The sequence below is a fragment of the Staurois parvus genome, unplaced genomic scaffold, assembly GCF_062004578.1.
Source record: "Staurois parvus isolate SC_StPar_1 unplaced genomic scaffold, SC_StPar_1.0 ptg000091l, whole genome shotgun sequence".
Lineage (NCBI taxonomy): Eukaryota > Metazoa > Chordata > Amphibia > Anura > Ranidae > Staurois > Staurois parvus.
Window position 1 is genome coordinate 7,155,833 of NW_028317887.1, and position 22,542 is coordinate 7,178,374.

Here is a 22,542-nt window from a genome sequence, read left to right on the forward strand (position 1 = left end):
TCTCCTCTCTGCCACTCCTGTCGGGACCGATCATTTTCGATGCAGCTGACCGTGAGTGCAGGGGTGGGGGAGAAAGTTCAGCGGGCATGGTACAAAGTACGTGGGAGGAGGGGGCACCCGGCCTGGGGGGGCAACTGGAATCTGGGGGGCACAGCCCACCCCAGCACCCTCTTAGATCCGGCCATGATGGCAAGGCACTCACCTGCCCCTGCAAAACTACAACAAATATATGTTGAGCTTCACAAACATTTCCCAGCACACCTACAAGCTAGCCTGCAAACAAACTAAATTGATCCTATCCAACAATTCATGTTAAAACACAGGGTCTTGTTGCACACATTTGCAAATATATGTGGAAGCCGCAGTGCCCACATCAAGGCTCCTCTGTATACTGCCGACCTAATTCTATATTTGAGAGTCTCTAAGTTGGAGTGCATATAACATTTGATAAAATAAGGGCAAGTTTGCCTGGAGGGAGCCCACTCCTCCTTAAAGGCTCAGGGACACACTGGATGCCATACAAGAGCAAAATGACAGCTGGAGGCATCCAATGTGCCCCCCACACCAAAATAGGTTAACAAACTATACATAAAGATTGCAACCACCCTAATTTATAACTAGCTTCTGCAATTAGGTGCTCATGGAAGGGCAGTGCACATCACAAAGAATTCCCAGCACACTTACCATCCAGCCTGCAAACAAACCAAATTGAATGTAACAATTCATGGTAAAACAGAGGGTTTTTTTGCGCACATACAGAAATATCTGTTGAGCTTGCCAGTGAAGTCCACCTAATGCAGCTTCCTATGATGTGTCACAATGAGGCTTCACTGCTCCTGAATTCATGTAGGCTGAGCATGTTTGCACTTCAGTGATATGAAAAAATGTTAGAGAGGGTGTGGCTATCAGCATTGTCACTACTGATTCACACAACTGTAGCTTGTCAGCCATAACCTGGCCACACAAAAATGTTTCCATTTTTTATTATTCAAAGTAAACTTGCCCAGCCGTCTATGTCTCCATGGTTTATTTTGTTGAGAAATCACACCCCCTGGCATTTGTAGCTGAGGCCATCTTGAGTAAGTTTTATGATTAATGTAGCATTCTGCCTCAGTCACAGCAAGTAGATTAATATTTTGTTTACTTTAGTGCGTGTGTCATCACATAGTAACTGGATCAGGGCTTGGTTAGACTCCCATACCAGGAGCCAAGAGCTTAAAATTGTGCTGTCTTTTTTTAAACATTGAGGCCTAAAGTGGTTGTAAACCTCAGACATGAAATAATAACAAAAGGGTTAGCACTTCCGCCTGGCAGTACTAGGGTTGTTAGTTCGAATCCCAACCACGGCACCACCTGCCTGGAATTTGCATGTTCTCCCTGTGCCTGCGTGGGTTTCCTCTGGGTACTCCGGTTTCCTTCCACACTCCAAAGACATGCTGGTAGCTAAATTGGCTCCTGTCTAAATTGTCCCTAGTATGTGTATGTATGAATGTGAGTTAGGGACCTTAGATTGTACACCCCTTGAGGGTTAGGGACTGATGTGAATGTACAATATACAGTACAGTATCTCACATATTGAGTACCCCTCACATATTTGTAAATATTTTATTATATGTTTTCATGTGACAAGACTGAAGAAATGACACTTTGCTACAATGTGACGTAGTGAGTGTACAGCTTGTATAACAGTGTAAATTTGCTGTCCCCTTAAAATAACTCAACACAGACACTAATGTCTAAACTGCTGACAATAAAAGTGAGTACACCCCTAAGTGAAAATGTCCAAATTGGGCCCAATTAGCCATTTTCCCTCCCTGGTGTCATGTGACTCATTAGTGTTACAAGGTCTCAGGTGTGAATGGGGAGCAGGTGTGTTAAATTTGGTGTTATCGCTCTCACTCTCTTACTGGATACTGTATATGTAAATATAAGTTTTATATAATTACCTGAAATAAAGAGAAAAAATAACCCCCTATAGTGTGTACTGGTCTCAATTAAGTGTCATTTCTGTCTGATGCCACATTCCTCTGTAATCAGTATAAGGCACTTCTGACAAGTTTTCCTGACACTAAGAGGTAAAAAGGTGACAAGGAAGGGATCTCCAGCACAGAGCTCCTGATTGACAGCCTTGGTTTTGTTCCTGTGCTGTGTGAAGGGGGGTCCCTTTCCTCCAATCCGCTCTCAAAACTCTCCTCACTGAGCTCTGTTGAGTATAACTTCAGCTCCCCTCCCTTTGCTTTCTGAAAGCTCACACAAGCTGTATAACATCTGCACTTTGCATGGCTGTAGAGGAGAGAGGAATGTAGGTAAACAGGTACAACTTATATAGGAGGATTAATTTCATATCTCTGTATCACCTAAGGCCAGTCGCTTCACTGGGAATAGGAAAGGGTTTACAGCCACTTTAAGAGGACGTTTTGGGAACTCCTGTTCCTGTCACCTTGTAGTTTGGAATTTCTGCTTTCTCAAGTTCTATTGAAGAGATTAAAGTGACATTAACTACTGCCCGGCCTATAGTCAAATGACTATAGGACTCTCGTTTCTCTGGGAGGGCGTCATATGGCGTCCTTCCCAGACTGCGGTTTGCGTGTGCCCGCAGGGCCGCGCTGTGTACCTTAGACACGGCCGATGACAAATCTGTGTATCGGCCCTGTTGCCAGTACCATGTGACCTGCTGTGACCAATCACAGCAGGTCACATGACAGTTGTATACAATGGATGGCTTCCTTTCATGCCATCCATTGTATGCAAGTGTGTCTAGCTGTGAATGGTCACAGTAATCCCATGCACAAGCTGGGCAAATCACAGCCCATCTGTGTCATGTGATTAGCCGTGGCCAATCACAGCTAATCAGAACAAAAGCTGAATGAATTGATTTCATTCAGTTAAATGTTTGCTTATAGCAAACAAATTCTTTGCTATAAGCAATCAAATTGTGTTAAAAAAAAACACTAATCACTATGGTAACATTATACTACTTTGGTTATAGCGTAATATGAAAAAAAATCTTAAGAGAGAAAATTAAATACCACAAAAAGAAAACTCTAGTTGTGTGAACAAAATGACATAATTTTAGTTTGGGTACAGTGTTGCATGACCACGCAATTGTCATTCAAAGTGTGAGAGCGCTGAAAGCTGAAAATTGACTTGGGCAGGAAGGGGGTAAAAGTGAACGGTATTGAAGTGGTTAAACTTTTTTTTAAATTAAAATAATAACCATGTTCTACTTACCTGCTCTATGCAATAGTTTTGTGCAGAGCATCCCCAATCCTCCTCTTCTTGGGTCCCCCGCTGGTGATCTTGAGCTTACCAGTTCTTATACAGTATGTGATGTCAACATTAGTTTTTTTTTTTAGGCTTTCTTTCCTTTATTTTCATCTGGTGATCCAGCCAGTAAGTCTGTTATTTTTTTTTTAAAAAAAGAAAACTCTCCTGCAGATGTAGCAATTGGAGTGTTGAGACAAACTATTTACCATTGATGGGTACTTACAATGATCAGCTTTTATGTTTTATTTTGTTAAAACCTTTATCCCAAAAAGAAAGAAACTGCTATAACTGCTTGTGTAATTACAGTGTTAGATGGAGTTTGGCTTTAATTGGTGTATCTTAATCTGGTAGTACGTCTAACACTCCACTCTCTCCAGACTGACAATTCTGCTGTCCAAAGATGCTCCCTGTGCTCCTTCATCCAGAAGGGAGACATTCTAATACAAGAGGTGTGTTACGGGCCAGATCACCAGGTGAATACAGAGGGTAAAAGTCTAAAAAAAACCAAAAAAAACTGATGCAGCCATCACATCTAATGATTGGTAAATATTATATTTTTGGTTTTGCGTTTAATACCGCTCTTATGTTTCACAAACATTTTTTTTGCAGGTGTTGCTTTTACCTTGTATTTTTATATGAAAATGAGTGGAGAACAAAGAAAGCTTCCCAGCTGGATGTCTGACAAGGGTGCAAGTGGCCCCAGTGAAGTGAAAAAGGCAAGTGGGGATTAATTTACAATTCATTTTTAGTCACAAAATGTTTTCAAATAGGTAGGTACCAGAGCATACCAGAAAGTAGCTAATATTCTTGCACTACAATCCACTGTCTAAAACAGTCGCTTCTTGATTTGTGTACTTCCCCAAAAGCCCATGTCACCTAATGTCCCATAGACCGAAATGTTTATTAAGTCACTATTGTCGGGGTACTTTTCTGATTTGTAAGATAGATGATGTGTGCAAGGAAGCTTTCACCACAGCCTAAAATGTAACATCTATTGGGATGAAGTGTACAATAAACATGTGAATCCTAAGAGATAACATTTTCTTTCAGCAGCAGTCTTCTTATGATATTGTATGTGCATTTACTCTATTATTTACCTGAAAAAAGCCTCCCTTGTGTAGACATCCAAAAACCCTGAGACTGCTGCTTGGTGCTGCCATCTTAAATGGGATATCTGCAGAACCAACAGTCTTAGAGCCCTTGCTCAAGTGACATTTGATTGTATTACCTTTCACTCTTTACCTAGCAGCTACATAAAAGGGTATATAGGCAGATGAGGGGAGGGACAAAGGAGCTGGGCCAGGGCAGACTGTAATTAGACACTGCTAGAAGAGAAGAGGGCCATGAGCTGGAAGGATGAGGGAGAAGGGGACTGTGACTATGCTAGGGAATCGACTCTTCCTGGAGGTTTTGAATTCACTTTTGCTGTCTGTCTCCCATGTAGGATTTTTTTCCTTGTATCTTGTCCTGTAGACACATCAGGAAGTGAGTGAAAATCCTTTTTTAGACCGTTGTCACTGCAGCAGATAGTCAGTCATAATCTTATAGGAATGATTGAAACAAACCAAAAAAGTATGTGTATAAAAAAACATGCACATGCATCCACTAAGTGCACACAGGTACTGCCATAAGCCTGACATACAGCTCATAATCTGGAGTCCAAAGTGTCTTTACAAGATGAAGATAGTAGAAATGATAATTCTGCAAGTCTCCCATTAACTCAGCTATTTATCCAGTTGCAGGATCGTAGAGGATTAAAAGCACAGCTCTTGCAGCAGCTCCTCTGGAAATCAGGGTAATGTTAGGCTGACAAGAAATGGATAACAGAGGGCACAAACTAAGTGCAGTAGTTTGAATCCTTTAATAAATGTGTAAATATAAGAAGTGGCCACTCATAATATCAAAGAAGCATATAAACAATCATGCCTCCTGAAAGTGTCACTCCATTCCACAAGTGAGTCCTAAGCTAGTGCTGCTCAGAAACTGGGAATCACCAATGCCTGAAGACTAACTGTCAGATCTCTTAGCAGCACTGTGGACAGCTCATCTGTGACATCACACGTACGGGAAAAGAAGTGAGTGTGATAAAGAGAATGAGCCCTAGAAACACATTACCACTCCCACTTCTCTCTAAAATAAATGAAATCTTCACAACTAATTTTATTTTTGTGAGTCATGCATGCTGCGCTGCTTGAGTGAGTACATTCTCCGAACTGTGGGAGAGCTGCACAAAACACATGGGCAGAGGCTGCAAAGATGGAACATATCACTGGCATCCAGCAAATTGACAACCAGCTCAGCCAGCAACCAGCACAGCCAGCAAGCACAGCCAGAGTAGCTAGAAAAGGAAGTGAGAGTGAGTTATCTTTGGGTATAAGCAAAAATGACAGATTACATAGCTTCCAGCTCCCTCATTTGGAGGGTTTTTTCAGGAAAGCTGTTAGCCAAACTTGAATGTGACACTTTCACCACAGGCTCATTTTCAGGGATTCCAGTTAATGCAGTATTATCACAGACTGACTGCACCCACTATTCGTCACAATGCACCATGTTTAGGCTCCATTCACACCTAGCAGGTGTGATGAAATTTGTATGTGTTTTTGCTTAATTCCGTCAGCCCATTCATTTCAATGGGCTATCCTACTCTGGAGAAATAAGCAAAATAATGTCATGACCCTCTTCAAAAATTGAATTGTACCAAACTGCATAGGCGCGTTTTCGCATGTTAGTAACGTGTGAGGGCATCATTAAGAAGTAATGGCATAAGTGCACGTGTGCCAAAGGGCTGCATGTTTCTGTGGTTCACGGGAAAGCTCTCAAATTGGTGCGTGTTTCCACAATGCACAACATGTAAATATAGCCTTAGCCCAGCCCCGATTTTTATTAATTACATTTTCAAAAGTTCCTATATATGAGCATTATTTATGTCTTGGCTTTGTTGCTTAATCTGTTTTAATGGCATGTCAGCACAAGTCTGATCATTAGAGGAGAGCAGGCTGAGTTCCCAGTACAGAGAACTGACCACGCTTTGCTCTCCTGCCTAGTGTAGTCAGTTTTTAATAGGAAAGAAGATGGCCTAGCAGGAAGACCAGGGATTTCACACAAAGAAAGCAATACAAAGAGAGCAGGATAATTTTTCATGCAAGTACATGGTACAGCAGGCACATATCAGGAATATGAAATGTTGGCTTTTCATATTGGCCCAATGATGTGATTAGCGCATCTGAAGAGAAAAAAAATATCTGCTGCAGCAAAAGGCTTGGCTGGGAAGTGGTTTAATGCAGTACTTTTACAAGTTTAGACTTGGATGGTATTAGAGTCATTGGAGATACTTGAGTTTCATTTCTTCAGCTGAAAATGTTCTGAATTTTTAGAGCAGTAGTGAATAGTGATAAAAGGTTAAAATAAAATGCTAATAAAAAGTTCAAGCTACATGGGGTCTGTCTATTGATCTTATTTGTTTTGCTAGAAATTTGTGTGGAAGAAGAACATTTTGGAAGATACTCTGCCATTCCTGGAATTCAGTGGCTCGATTTACTATAGTTACGAGTCCAATGATTGCTCCTACTTGTCAGAATGTATCCGGTAAGCATACAATAAAGTGCTTTTTATGGATAGTTTACTAATTTTTTAGTAATGCAAGTTCAGCCAATGGCCCTGGTTTTGATATAAATTGTCACTTGTAGGGCTTTCCATGTGGGCAGTAACCAGGACTGTACCTTTCATGTCTCACAACCATAGTTCTTGGGGAGATATCTGTCTGTTTTCAGCCAGCCATGGTTTCTCTTACATTCTACTGAAATGCATCAAAATCTCACTTGGGGGGAAAAGAATAAATTTGTTGAAACATTTATTTTTTAAAAAATGGAGACAATGGAGCTGTTGTGTATAATGAGTAGGTAGTGTAAAAAAGAAAGGAGTATACACAACGTTGTACAAATGATTAGACATGTTAACAATCAAAGACTACTCTGTTGTATATTGCAGGTTTTCAATCAGTGTTACATATACCACAGGGGCAGGCCCGGACTGGCCATAGGGCACACTGGGCATTTGTGGGCTGGGGCAGTGGGCTGGGGCTGCATGTCCAATGCAGCACTGGTTGTACTTGACAAGTACCGTTCCAGTCACTTGCTTGGCAGCACATTACATTGAACAGGCAATGCTACGCTCAATGACAGCTAACTGAGCAGTCCTAGATTTCACAGGAGGTGGGTGGAGCGGTACTCTTGGCCCACCCCGCCTGTCCAGCCACCTTAATGGTTGGAGTTTGTGGGTGTGCCCAATTTGCTGGAAGGGGAAGACGGAGGATCGTTGCTATAAATGGCAGGCTGTGCGCTTCCTTAAGGCTTTCTGCGTGCCACTTTTGAACTGCCCCTCCACCTGTCACTGTGCACCCTGAGCAGTGCCAAATTCCTGAGTATATGTCATGACAATCCGTTGCCGGACCCAGGTAGGGAGACTCTCCACTGAGTGCTGGGTAAGTGGCTGGTGTGTACCCTCAGCTGTGACTTGTGTTCTCCTCCTGTACTATCTAGAGTGGGACCAGAAGAAATGTCCACCTTTAGAGAGGGTAAGATGGAGGTCTTGTGATAAGTCATGTCTCTGGGTGCGGTGTCTGTGGGTGGGGTGTCTGTGGGTATGTGGGTGCAGTGTCTGTAGGTTTGTGGGTGTGATGTTTTTTGGGTGCAGTGTCTGTGGGGGCAGTGGGTGGGGTGTCTGTGGGTGGGGTGTCGGTGCAGTAGGTGTGTTGTCTGTGGATGTAGTGTGTGTGGATATGTGGTTGCAGTGTCTGTGGGTAGAGTGTCTCTTGGTGCGGTGACTGTGAATGCAGTGTTTGTGGGTATGTGGGTGCAGTGTTTGTGGGTGCAGTGTCTGTTGGTGTGGTGTCTGTTTGGGGTAAGTGGGGTGGGGGATACTGGTATAAGGGGGTCTCTGATGTAAGGAGAGAACTCTGTGAACTCTGATGCAAAGGGAGAAGACTGGGAACTCTGTTGTAAGGCAGAAAGCTGGGGGCACATATGTAAGGAGATACTCCATGGACTCTACAGTGTCCAATCAATATTAAAGACGGCTTTGCTATCAAGAACTGGCTAAAATGACAGAACCCAAGACGATTACAACTACAACAAAAATGATGCGATAATATAGCTTATATCATTCACCTGGCTTTCACCTGAGGGACTCTGTCTGCTGCAAGCCATGTGGGCCTCTAGGGAGTGACACCAACTCTCTGAGTCCTCCTTGACCTGTCCTCCCTTCAGCCTCACCTCAGAACATGATGCCGGTTCTCAGTGGTAGTTGCCTGTAAAAACCCGGCAGAGGAAGACCAAAAGTAATGTGTTTAGCCAGGATCTGTTTGCTACTTCCATATCGAGTCTGGTGCAGGCCTCCAGGGAGGGACTGTGACACAGGCAGGAACTTACTCTGCTCAAGTAATCCTCTTACTGCAGTATGTCACCTCTCGCTCCATATAGCTCTTTATATATTGCATGCATTGTCATTTACTATCATATATTTACATGATTCCAAATGATTGATAAATTACAGTGACTAAAGCAGGATAAATATAACTAAGAGACCTGGAGAAACCTGTAGTTGTCCTTATTTGTAATTTGGTTTAAAAAAAATAAAATGGGCTGCTCAATCTAAAATGCCTGGGCCTATTTTTCAGCCCAGTCTGGGTCTGCCCGGTGGTACTTCTGTTTCTCAAGGAAAATTATATATAATTATAACCGTTTGGAGTTGTAACATATTAAATAAATCATAACAAAACAGGTCTGGTTAGGCATTTTAATTAGTTAAATCTTTATTTGTATGCCATATTTTTAATACATTTAGTGCTATCTCTTTTCCTATGTAGTATTCCACTTTATTTTTAATTTTACTGGTGCCTGATGGTATAGCTTCTGCTGTACTCTGGGCCCTCTCCCCCACCAACATCAGCGGTGCAGCTGTGGTTGATACCAGCAGTTCTGTTTTGTCTGCGTTGTTTGCCTATCCACAAAACACGGCTTATGGTGATGCTTGACTATTATGATGCATGAAAAACAGCTACCATTACATAAGATGTCAGTTCTCTCCAGTAGCCTTACATCAGCCCCCAAACAAAATCCTGGAAGACTCTCCAGTCAGCCAACTGTGCTGGTAGAATCATGCTGGATATGACAAAGCGATAGTAAACTGCAAGAAATAAAACAAAAAAATCTCTGTGCAAGTTAAGAGCATAATGTGCTAGTATGCAGCGCATTGTGAAAGAATTCCCTGAAAACGAAGCCCACTAGCGGAGCACTGCCTCGGGTCTCCAGGGATTCCATCTTCATTTGGTCTTCATTGCGGGTTTGCAGGCTTCGGTTGTGTGACTGACTGAGCCACGATTACATCACTTCGGCTGCGGCACGGCTCTCAACAGATGACTCAAGCAGTGCAGTTCGCATGCAGCTGTGACATCACCTGCACTGCCAAAGTAAATATTTTCTCAACGGTGAACATTTAGGAAATATTCCCTGTACCTACAGGGAAGCCTTATTACAGACTTACCTGTAGGGAAAAGATAAAAAAAAAGGCTTTACTACCACTTTATGCCCGTGAAGTCTCTCCAGTAAGCCAACAGTGCTGGTAGATTCATGCATGATATTTTAAATCTCAAAGTTTCTTTGTTTTGGCCAACGAGCACTAGTTTTTCCAATTCTATACTTGTATTCTGTTTGTGATGGATCTACGGTCAGCAGTGACATCCAGTCTGTGTTCTAGTTTCCACAAGTTACACAGTGTATCAGGGGAAGCCTTGCTAAGTTATTGGGAGCAGTTCATCTGACCCTGTCTCTGAAGACCCCATATTATGCATTATTATCCACTTGCGTGCTCTGTTCAAAGTAGCTTCTGTAGGAAAAGTTAAGGAAGTGTTCCTCTAGCGCTTCCTAGAGATGTTTCTATACCTGCAGCAGGGGAGTGTGTGAGAGAACTATTATTTTCTCCCTTTTGTAATATACTTTCTATTATATTTATAGGCTGGATATTGTGTTGTGATGTCATGTTACATATGACTATTTAAACTGTTTCTTTGCTTCTTCTGGGATAACCTCCTTTTATTGTCTATCTTGGTCAAGTCAGTGGCATCTCTCTGTTCTCCTAGGCCTCCGTGACCATGCACTGTTATGTACAACTGCTCTTTTGTAATTCCTACAGTTGCACAAGGAATGGAACTAGATGGCTCACAGTGAATGTTCTGTCCTGGGCAGAACTTCACATTCCCATGTCACTCACCCACACTTTTAGGTGTAGACAATCCTGGGCTACGTTTTTCCTCCCTTGAAGCCTTCTTTCTTCTTCCAACTTCTTTACAGCATTGATATGAAGGGCATTCTGGTGATCCTCCTTGTTCTACTTAGGGCCAGGCAGATTTGGTGTGCCAATCACAGTTGTTAAATTTAACTATATGGTTGGATAAGCCTCCCCCCACCCCCTTTTTTTTTCTCTTTTTTGAGTCGGGAATCTTTGATTCTCAGGAACATTTTTTTGAATCTCAGGACTTTTAATCTTGGAGTTTTTCTGGATGGAATGAATCCTCTTTCCTACAGCTTGGTCAAAACCAAAGTTTGGCTCTCAGCACTTCAAGGACCAGGTTTCTACCCAATCTATTTTGTTTTACAGAGCAATGGTGTTTTATTTCTTGATTTAGACATTTGCACATGGAGTTTCCTTTGTGGCTGCCCCTCTTTTTTTTTTTGGGACTTTCTGGCATCTGAATCTGGTTCTTAGAGCATCAGATATCGCCTCATGAACTCATTAGAGATATTCCTCTCTCTACTCTCACCCACAAGGTGGTCATTCTTTTTGTCATTTTTTATGAGATGACTGCCTGAACCAATGGCCTTATCCTGATTGGAACCCTTTTTGGTTTTGCAATAGGGACCAGGAAGTGTAAAGGCTCAGCACTTCCTTTTTACCTAAGGTTTCTATCTTTCATGTTAACCAAGACATTTTACTGCTATCCCTCTCTCCGACTCCAGTTCAACAAAAGGAAATTTCTCCCCATTATCTAGATGTGGTCCAGGTTGTGTGTCTGCTTCGTCAGGAAGGCTTATCCAGTTTATCTCTTTCCTGTCGGGGCAAATTCTACTGTGTGTGTGTGTGTGTGTGTGTGTGTGTGTGTGTGTGTGTGCGCGTGCGCTTTTCCTTGGAACTGTTAGTTGTCCAATGCTCTAGACTGCTTTTGGACAACTAAAGAAATGGAGGAATTCTTGTGTCCCTCAATGGATGAGTAGGACAATAGGATTTTTGTACTTGCTATAAAATTATTTTCTTGGAATCCACCAAGGGACACAGGTCCCTCCTTTCTGTTTATTTTTGTATCCTCATGTACTACTTTGCAACAAAACTCAGAAATTGTGTTTGTTGGCGGGGTTATCTTATGTTGGTCAACAGCTTCTTTTGTTGCTAAGTGTTTGTTTTTTCCACAAAAAGTAGTCATGGAATGTAACCAGATGAAAACGGCAGCCTCATGCCATCTTCAGGATGTAATTATAGATTGAAGACGTGGTTATTGCTTCATACTGCGAGTGGCATCCCTAATGTCTATGCACCAATAGTATTTCACCAGTGGAGGACATAGCTTTACAGAATATGTTCAAAAACGATGCTATTCCTAACTAGCAACCTGATAAGGTTGTTCTATAATTGTGATGCACACAAAGATTAAGAAGGTGGTAAAAGCCAACCTACAGATAAAACTAAAAGAACTTATATCATCCTGCCTACATGTTTAATGTTTGACAAGTATAGGCTCCCAATAAAATACTACCAGTTCACATACCTTAATGTGCTAAATGCTAACGCAGAGCTACCAACCAGGAAACCTAGGTCAACCCATCATAAAAACCATGAATATATGCAGGTCAACAAGGCCTAATGTAAAATGTTGTCAAGGCACTGGCCGAATACAGTACTTGTACACGATATGATCGGATTTCTTAAAACAGAACACTAAGCAAAACATTTTTAACATTTTTTGATTTATTATTTTATACCTAAATACAATTACTTTACTATTTTTTTTTTTCCTGGAACAAGCATACAACCAAATGTGACTTCTCCTCTTGGAAGTACAGTTGCTGCTGTATTTCCGGCCTCCCTGCCATCTCCAATGCCGCAGTCATGTCCCTGCCTCCTTTTTGCTCTTTTTGATTAAAAAAACCTAGATTTTGCTGATGCTTCACTCATAATGATGCACACAGGGCTGCAGCAATTATCACAGCTTGGGCTTATAGAATGGGGAAAAATCGCATGAGGTAGGGACACGATCATGGTGCTGGGGTTGATGGGTAGGCCAAATATATAGCAGTAGCTATACTTTCACAGGTATATAACAAGTGATAGAGGGCCCCAGAGGAGAAGCTGTGCTGGGTAAAAATCTGTAAGGCAGAGTAAAGTGGGGAAACCTCTGCTACACCAAGATGTTCTAAAATCCAAGAAAGGGGGATTGGTTTAGATCAGTCAAGTAACTGGGATTAATTATGGTAGCCCCTTTACTTACATGCTAATCAGGTGGTAGAAGTATAAGGAGATTGGAATGTTACACATAAAATTGATTTTCTGGGAAGACTGGAATGGCTGTGTAGTACAAGGAGACTGTTCTCTGTAACAAGTAGAGCCACAGAGGAGGTTGTGAAGGTGTATAGAGTAAAAATCTCTGTGGCAGAGTAAGGTATGGAAGTTTGTGTTCTACTGAGACATTAATTGGTTTGATAGTACTCTGAGTAATGCTGGAGGCATTGCCATTGTAATGACTGTTTTTAAAGTAAGTACTTATGTAGAGTTTCAAACTAGCTGTTAAAGAATTCTTGAGTTAATGCTGAACTCCAGGAAAACAAAAGAATGTACTTGCAGTGGGGCTCCCCCTACATGGCAAGGATTAAATGCTTCTTTATGACTAGGGTACAAGCAATTTTACTTGCCTTATCCCTCTCTCCCCTAGCAGATGCCACACAACCTTTTTTTTTTCCTGACACTCCAGGTTGTGGTCTGTCCTTTGATGTGCTCATGTACAATGCAGGGCTCTAGAGTTCTACTTCAAAATAGGATTCCTTTGAAAACTGTGTGTAAATCACCTAAAGCCTAGTACACAGGATCAGAAAATTGTATGGAAAAATACCACTTTCAAAGCGATCGTACGATAATCTGATCATTCGTACACCGCTTTTATCCAAAATCATTTAAAGGGACAAGTACGAAAATCTTTCTCATAGGAAACCAGATCGTACGATTATCATTGAACCACTTGCCATCCTGAGGATTTACCCCCCTTCCTGACCAGGTCTCTTTTTGCTATTCGGCGCTGCACTATTTCAACTGATGCACGGTCATGCAATGCTGTACCCAAACGACATTCACATCCTTTTTTTCACACAAATAGAGCTTTCTTTTGGTGGTATTTGATCACCTGTGCGCTTTTTATTTTTTGCACTAAAAACAAAAAAGACCGATAATTTTGAAGAAAAACTGTATTTTTTACTTTCGGCTATCAACAATATATAGTAAACTCAAAGTTAGTCATAAATTTAGGCCAGAAATGTATTCTGCTACATGTTGTTGGTAAACAAAATCCCCAAAAAGTGTATATTGATTGCTTTGTGTGAAAGTTATAACGTTTACAACCTATGGGATAGATACTGCAATTTACGCCATTTTTTTGCTATACAGCGCTGCACTAGTTTAACTGAGAACTGTGCGGTCATGCAATATGGTACATATATGAAATTTATGTCCTTTTTTTTTTTTTTACACAAATAGAGCTTTCTTTCGGTGGTATTTGATCACCTGTGCGCTTTTTATTTTTGGCGCTTTAAACTAAAAAAATTTTGAAAAAACTATATTTTCTCATTTCTGTCATAAAAAAAATCAAATTTCATCATAAATTTAGGCCAAAATATATTCTGCTACATGTTTTTAGGTTCAAAAAATCCTAATAAGTGTATATTGATTGCTTTGTGTGAAAGTTATAGCATCTACAAACTGTGGTATAGATAATGCTATTTACACAGCTTTTACTTTCTGATTGCCCATCGGTGTGATCAGATGCTTTCCCAATTTACAAATGGCGCTGTTTATATCCTGCATTTTTTTTTGTATGCAGCCTGTGGGATGAATGAAAAAAAGAGAAGAAATCTCTGCCAGAAAAAGTGTGTGGTATGCCCACCATTAGAATATAATGCCCTGCATCCACCCACTTCTAATGGTGGGCACACATTAGGTCGCACGGTGCCACATGCGCCAATTCCAAGATTGTACAAATGTCTAAATAGTGGCACGCTTGAATAAAAATGGTCCACGTATAAGTGGTACCCCAGATTAAAAAAGGATGACACCAAGTCCCAGACTATACTGCCACTGCTCCCCATGTATTCTGGGCATCCGGGGGGCTCCACGTGACTATATTTTTCCTCGTATATCCGAAACTTATATGTATAGCCTGTTGCCCTCTCACAGGTCTTATACATCTTGACCCCATATCTGGCATGCGGGAGAAATTGTTTGAATGCAAGGCGGCCAGAAAAATTAATGAGGGATTCATCGACGCAGATTTTTTGCTGGGGAGTATAGACATCTGCAAATTTTCGGTAAAGGCGATTTACTAGGGGGCTGAATTTTGTGGAGCCGGTCAAATTCAAAGTCACCCCAAGGACGACAGTGTATTGTCGTTGAAATGCATAAAACATATTATACTCCCATATCTATGCCTGGCCATGGCAGCGGAGAACACGGGCATATGATGAATTGGATCTGTGGACCAATACAACCGCAATTAATTTTTTTTTTTTAGTAATGCCCATGTTGAGGGTTAGGCCAAAAAAAAATTTTAATTTAGAAACCGTAATGGGTTTCCATGCAAATGGTCTGGCAAGGTCTGAATTTGGGTTGGCAGCGATAATTTGTTGTGCATATAAATTGCTTTGATCCACAAAAAATCAAGGGGAGTAGTTAAATGTGCTGTTTCCACCTGAATTCCGGGTTGGCCAGTGAATGGGGAAATACGGGTGCTGATTCTGTGAACACTGCAGTTTTGTGTGCAATGTATGAAGTGACAGTTACCTACTGACACTGCACTTGCTGGGAAAGAATGGGGGGAGTAAGCGTAGGGGCTGTACGTAGATGTTGCACGGTGCCGGGGCTGGTCCCGCTAATGCTGTGTTTTTGGGGACACTATACTAATGTTAATGCTGGTATGCTGTAGTGCTGATCTGATCAAAGATATTGATCCGTTCAGACAATATACTAGCAATGGAGGTATATTGTGCATGACCGTGTGTTCCTGGCAATCAAGTGGTTAAATGTGATTACTGGTGTACTGACGGGCAATGTGACACTATCTTGGAGGGGCGTGAAAACCACGGGAGTGCGAATTTTATCTATATAAGTGATTTTGCGCACCTGTGCTGCCCTGTAGCAGTGTTTCTGCTATAGGGCGGTCAGGAAGTGATTACAGAAGAGATTTGCTGCGTTACTTTAACTGACATGCACGGTCATGCAACGCTGCACCCAAATGAAATTTACGTCCTTTCTTTTCCCACAAATTGAGCTTTTTTTTGGTGGTATTTGATTGCCTGTGCGTTTCCTATTTTTTGCACTTTAAAAAAAAAAGACCGACAATTTTGAGAAAAAAAACAATATTTTGGACTTTTTGCATTAAAACATGTCCAGTAAAAAAAATTTAAAAATCAAACTTCGGCATAAAGTTAGGCCAAAGTGTATTCTGTGACATGTCTTTACTAAAAATCACAATACGTGTATTGGTTTACGTGAAGGTTATATTGTTTACAAATGGCGGTAAAGATACTGGAAATTTTTTTTTATATATTAATAATGGCGGCGATCTGTGACTTAAAACGGGACTGCCGCGGACATTCTTACACTGGGGGGGAACTGACTTGGTGTCACTGACATCCCCAGTGACACCAATACAGTGATGCAAAACAAAAAGCACTGGCATTGTACTAATAGCACTGGGGAGGAATGGGTTAACATTTGGGGGCAATCAAAGGGCTAACTGTGTGATCGGAGTGTTTTACTAGGGGGCGGGGGTCTATGCTTCACTGCAAGCACACTGATTTGGATGGCTGTAAACAATGCAGCCTTCCCTGTCGGTTTTTGCAGGTAATCACCGGGCGCCAGCGGGTAATCACCGGCCGGGTCCCGATGATTGACACCCGCAGCCGCGAGCGGTGGCGCGGGTACAGCGGTCTCACGCCCCCTACTTGGAAGTGAAAAATCACGTATATATACATGATTTTGCGCAGCGGTGCCGCCCTGCCGTAGTAAAAGTACTGTGGGCGGGCGGTAAGTGGTTAACCAGTACAGTTTTTGTACAAAAATACAAGACATTACATCACTTCCAAATTTTTATTCTGTCATATGAGAATTTTCGTAACTTTCGTAACTTTAGTAACTTCTTAATTTTCAATATGGAAAACAGCATGCAAAAAAAATGGACAGTTATTCGTCTGATATTCTCATTGTGTGTACGGGGCTTAACACACATAAGAAAGCTTATCAAAAGGTAAATGCTGCAGACAGAACAGATTTTTTCCTGCTCCTTGCAGCTGTGTAATACAATGCCCATTTTAGGAAAAACCCAAGCTTTCTTCAACGCAACGCTACCAAATCTGCTTCCCATACCTTGAAATTCCATTTCCCCCTCCAAATCTTGGTCAGTGTTTTGCCAAACATACACTATATTGCCAAGAGTATTGGGACGCCTGCCTTTTCACGCACATGAACTTTAATGGAATCCCGGTTTTAGTCCGTAGTGTTCAATACTGATTTGGCTTACCGTTTGTAGCTATAACAGCTTCATCTCTTCTGGGAAGGCTGTCCACAAGGTTTAGGAGTGTGTCTATGGGAATGTTTGACCATTCTTCCAGAAGCGCATTTGTGAAGTCAGGCACCTCCGCTCTAATTTATCCAAAAGGTGTTCTATCGGATTGAGGTCAGGACTCTGTACAGGCCAGTCAAGTTCCTCCACCCCAAACTCGTTCATCTATGTCTTTATGAATCTTGCTTTGTGCACTGGTGCACAGTCATGTTGGAACAGGAAGGGGCCATCCCCAAACTGTTTCCCAAAGTTGGAAGCATGAAATTGTCCAAAATGTTTTGTTTTGCTGACACCTTAAGAATTCTCTTCAATGGAACTAAGGGGCCAAGCCCAACTGCTGAAAAACAACCCCACAGCATAATCGCCCCTCCACCAAACTTTACACTTGGCACAATGCTGTCAGGCAAGTACCGTTCTCCTGGCAACTGCCAAACCCAGACATATCCATCAGAATCCCAGACAGAGAAGCGTGATTCATTACTTCAGAGAACACTTCTCTACTGCTCTAGAGTCCAGTGGCGGCGTGCTTTACACCACTTCATCCGGCACTTTGCATTGCAATTAGTGACGTAAGGCTTGGATGCAGCTGCTCAGTCTTGGAAACCCATTCCATGAAGCTCTCTACGCACTGTTATGCTAATCTGAAGGCCTCATGAAGTTTGGAGGTCTTTAGCTATTGACTCTGCAGACAGTTGGCGATTTCTGCGCACTGTGCGCTTCAGCATGCGCTGACCCTGCTCTGTCATTTTTACGTGGCCTACCACTTCATGGCTGAGTTGCTGCTGTTCCCAGTTGCCTCCACTTTGTTATATTACCACTAACAGTTGACTGTGGAATATATTGTAGCAAGGAAATTTCATGGATGGACTTATTGCACAGGTGGCAACCTATCACGGTACCACGCTTGAATTCACTGAGCTCCTGAGAGAGACCCATTTTTTCACAAATGTTTGTAGAAGCAGTCTGCATGCCTAGGTGCTTGATTTTATACACCTGTGGCCATGGAGGTGCTTGGAACACCTGAATGCAATTATTTTATTAGAAAAAACTTTCAGAAGGAGCAGCAATTGGGTTTGACATTAAATGGTCTCCTGTTTACGTTAAAGGGACAATCGGAAAAGTTTCACTCATTTAAGTGTGTCTTTCAGAGTCTACATATCCACTTGCCGACCAGTCATGTATCTGGTATGTCACCAGTCTTCAAGTGGTTTTTCCAGCTGCAGGCATCATCCCTTTACCAATACTTAGTGCCGGCGGTCTGCTTTCTTGTAATAGCAATCAGACTGGCTAAATAGACACATGAGTGCTATTACAAGCAGTGGGAGGGGATGCCTTCCCCCTCCCACTGCCTTCTGAAGCTTTAGCGGGATCTCCTGTCCTATCAGGAGTCCCGATTTGACTAACCGGATCGCTTTCTTCGGCTCCGTTAAGTAAACTTCCACTGGACACTTGTACCTACAGGTAAGCTTTATTATAGGCTTACCTGTAGGTACAAGGAATATCTACTAAACATACTCTGTTTAGGAGATATTCAGTGTCCCAGCCGATGACGTCACCAGCGGGTGCACTCTGAAGGAACGGCATACCCACGCAGTTCCTTCAGAGCTCTGTGCCACAGTCGAGACTCCTGCCCGTATGTGCAGGAGTGACATCATTGCGGCTCGGCCAATCAAGTGGCCAGAGCCTGCAACTCCAGAAAGAAGACTGGGTGAACATGGAAGACCTGCCGGCAGTGACAGCGCACCACTGGAGGGCTTCATTCTAAGGTAAGTCTTTCATAATGTGCTAATATGTGATGCATACTAGCACAATGACATTATTTAGCACAGGAATTTTTTTTTTTTTTTTTGTGTGTGGTTTACTACTGCTTTAAACAGTACACTATAAGTGATGACCTGACATCACTTTCAGTGTACTCGGTCTTGGTGTGATTGAATGCTTTTAAGGGCAGAGGAGGGATTTGGGGTCTTATTGACCTCTGATCCCTCCATAAAGAGTATGTGTCACAGACCTATTGCTGCCATAAGGGATGTTTTCATTCTTTGTGACAGCAGTAAAAGTGATCAAAAAAATTTTTTTTGGTACAGTGACAGTGTATAAAAAAAAAAAAATTAAAGTGAATGGAAGAGAGGACAAAAAGATCCCGTTTGACCTTCCACTTCACTGCGAGCAATTCTTCATTTCTCAAGCAGGCTTTCTCCCCCTTTCTAAGTCAGGTATTTACAAGCCGTTGGGGGAAGCCCCTGCGATTAGGTCGCACGGTGCCACATGAGCCAATTCCAAGATTGTACAAATGTCTAAATAGTGGCATGCTTGTATCCAAATTATCCACGTATAAGTGGTACCCCTTACGGAACAAACAGGACGCCAAGTCCATGCTCCCCATGTGGTCTGGACAGTCGGGGGCTGTATTTCGGTGTCTCTTCCCTCATAAACCCTAAATTTGTACGTATAGCCTGTGGCCCTCTCACTGAGCTTATACAATTTGACCCCATATCTGGCACACTTGCTGTGGATGTACTGTTTGAATGAAAGGCGGCCAGTAAAGTAAATGAGGGACTCATCCACGCAGATGTTTTGCTGGGGCATATACACATCTGCAAATTTCTCAGTGAGGTGGTTTATGAGGGGCTGAATTTTGTAGAGCCTGTCATGTTCAGGGTCACCCCGGGAATGATAGTTTTTTATCACTGAAATGCATGAAGCACATTATCGTCTCATATCTATGCCTGGTCATGGCAGCAGAGAACACGAGCATATGATGAATCGGGTCTGTGGACCAATACGACCACAACTCATTCTTTTTTGCAATGCCCATGTTGACGGTTAGGCCCAAAAAAGCTTTAAATTTGGAAACCGTAATGGGTTTCCATGCAAATGGTCTGGCAAGGTTTGAATTTGTGTTTGCGGCGATATATAGTTGAGCATATAAAGTTCTGTGGCCCACAATCAAATTGTACAAATCTTCTGTGAAAAACAGCTCCATAAAATCAAAGGGAGTTAAATTTGTTTCCGCCTGATTGGGTTGGGCAGTAAATGGGGGAAGTACGGGTGCTGCAGAATCTGTGGGCTGCCAATCAGGATTTGCAAGCATGTCTGGAAGGACACTAGGGGCTCTATGGGCCTGTGTGCGAATTCTTGGTGGCTGCGGGACACTAGTTGTGCTGGCCACCACACCAGCTTGTACTGCAGTTATGGGATTCGCCACGTCACCAAGTGATACTGCAGTGCTAGTATAAAAAAGACCAGGATTTACTAGGCAGCTGTTGCTCGCCAGTTCACCAAAAGGTAGTTCGGCACTAGTACTGGCACTCTGCTGCATATGAGTCATGCGATCATAGCACTTCAGCTTCATGGGGTCGGGTACGCCTGATCTCAACAGAGACCTCTTTTCCAACGTCCGAGCTACCTATCAGGGTGCCATTGCTGTCTACAGGTTTGTGTTCTGAGGCTGATTGAGTCGGGGAGTCTTCCCCTTCGCTCTTACCTGACACGCTCAGAATCCTGTAGGCCTCTTCACTAGTGTAACTTTCGTTGGACATTTTGGACTCTAAATTTACAGTTACCTAGTGTGACTCATGGGAAAAAGAGCACCTGGCTGTCAGAGACTGCTTGAACTACTACTAAAAAAAATGTACCGGCAAGTGCTAACAGAGATCAGGCCTGATTCTGTGAACACTGCGGTTTTGTGTGCAATGTATTACAGGTGACAGTGATCAAATATTATACTGACACTGCACTTCTTGTTAGGGGTGGGGGGGAGCGTTGGGGCTAAACCCTAGTGCTGGCAGTGAACGGGGATGATCCTGCTAACACTGCATTTTTGGGGACACTAATACTAAGGGGGCACTGGTATAGTGTTTGATCGTGATCAATCTATTGATCTGTACAAACACTATACTAGTAATGACGGTGACCTATAGCATGAGTGCGATAGTGTGCGGGCAATCTAACGCTAGCTGACCCTAGCTGGGAGGGACGCTAACTGACCTTCATGCTACCTGACGTTGCTAGTGGCACTAATACAGTGATCAGTGAAAAATATTGTACACTGACACTACTAATGGCACTGGCAGGGGGCAATCAAAGGGTTAAATGTGGCAATCAAGGGGTTAAAATGTCTAACGTGTGTGGGTGCAGTGTGCTGCTTTTACTCATGTGTGATGTCTTTCTTCTCTCTCTGGAACAAAATGGTTCCAGGGAGAGAAGAACCAGCTAGATCCTGTGCCTGTATTTACAAATAAAGGCACAGCTCTGCATCTCCATTCACTGTAGAAGATCGGCTGAGTCCTGGCCAAAATCACTGGCTGAGACCTGCTGACATACACCTCCTACAACTAATGACGGAGGGGGGGGGGGGGCGTGCGCATGTGCGCTCTAAACCCGGAAGAGCAAAGCGTCGTATGAGTATGTCACTTTGCCTGCAGCAACTCTCCCGTCTGCAGTACATTCCAGGCGGGAAGTGGTTAAAATTCAGAAAAGTGTATATTTTTCCCCCAAAAAATTGATTTAAACCGCAAATACCGCGTGACTAAGAAAATTGCAAAACCCACCAATTCTCTACAGTAGAGCCTCTGCTTTAAAACAATATACAGTTAGGTCCATATATATTTAACATTGTACAGAAAGGAGGGGATTTTTAAGGTGCTCAACAGACTTCAAACACTTGATATTGTACTGTTCATTATATTGGATGTGGTGATAGCTGACCTCCAGCCCATCTGAAACAATACAGAAATTGTCCATATATATTTGGCCACAGGCACAATTTTCATACTTTTGGCTCTGTATGCCACCAGAATAAATTAAAATGAAACAATTCATATGAATTTGAACTTTCAGCTTTAATTCAAGGGGGTGAACATAATATCAAATACAAATTTTAGGAACTTCAAACATTGTTATACACAGTCCCTCCATTTTCAGGTGCTCAAATGTAATTGGCCAAATGCATATAATCATAAATAAAATGTTCATTTTTAATATTTTGTTGAGAATCCTTTATTGGCAATGACTGCCTGAAGTCTGGAACCCATGGACATTACCAAAGACTGGGTTTCCTCCTTTCTAATAATTTGCCAGGCTCTAACTGCAGCTGTCTTCAGTTGTTCTTTTGTGGGTTTTCTGCTTTAGTTTTGCCTTCAGCAAGTGAAATGCTGCTCAATTGGGTTGAGATCAGGTGATTGATTTGGTCATTGCAGAATATTCCACTTCTTTTCCTTCCAAAGCTCCAGGATTGCTTTTGCAGTGTGTTTTGGATCATTGTCTATCTGTACTGTGAAATGCCATCCGATCAACTTTGCTGCATTTGGCTGAATCTGGGCTGACAGCATATCTCTAAACACTGAAGAATTCATCCGGTTGCTTCTGTCTTCTGTCATGCCATCAATAAACACCAATGACCC

The 22,542-nt window shown here is 42.4% G+C and overlaps 1 protein-coding gene across 1 annotated transcript in view; it reads left to right on the forward strand.

The window, feature by feature from the left end:
* The first annotated feature begins 3,908 nt into the window (after positions 1–3,908).
* Positions 3,909–22,542, forward strand: part of WRN (WRN RecQ like helicase) — a 139,848-nt gene continuing 121,214 nt past the window's right edge. The window contains exons 1-2 of the mRNA XM_089670601.1: positions 3,909–3,983; positions 6,737–6,852. Coding sequence (XP_089526727.1) covers positions 3,909–3,983; positions 6,737–6,852 — 191 coding nt within the window. The remainder of the gene's footprint in view (positions 3,984–6,736; positions 6,853–22,542) is intronic.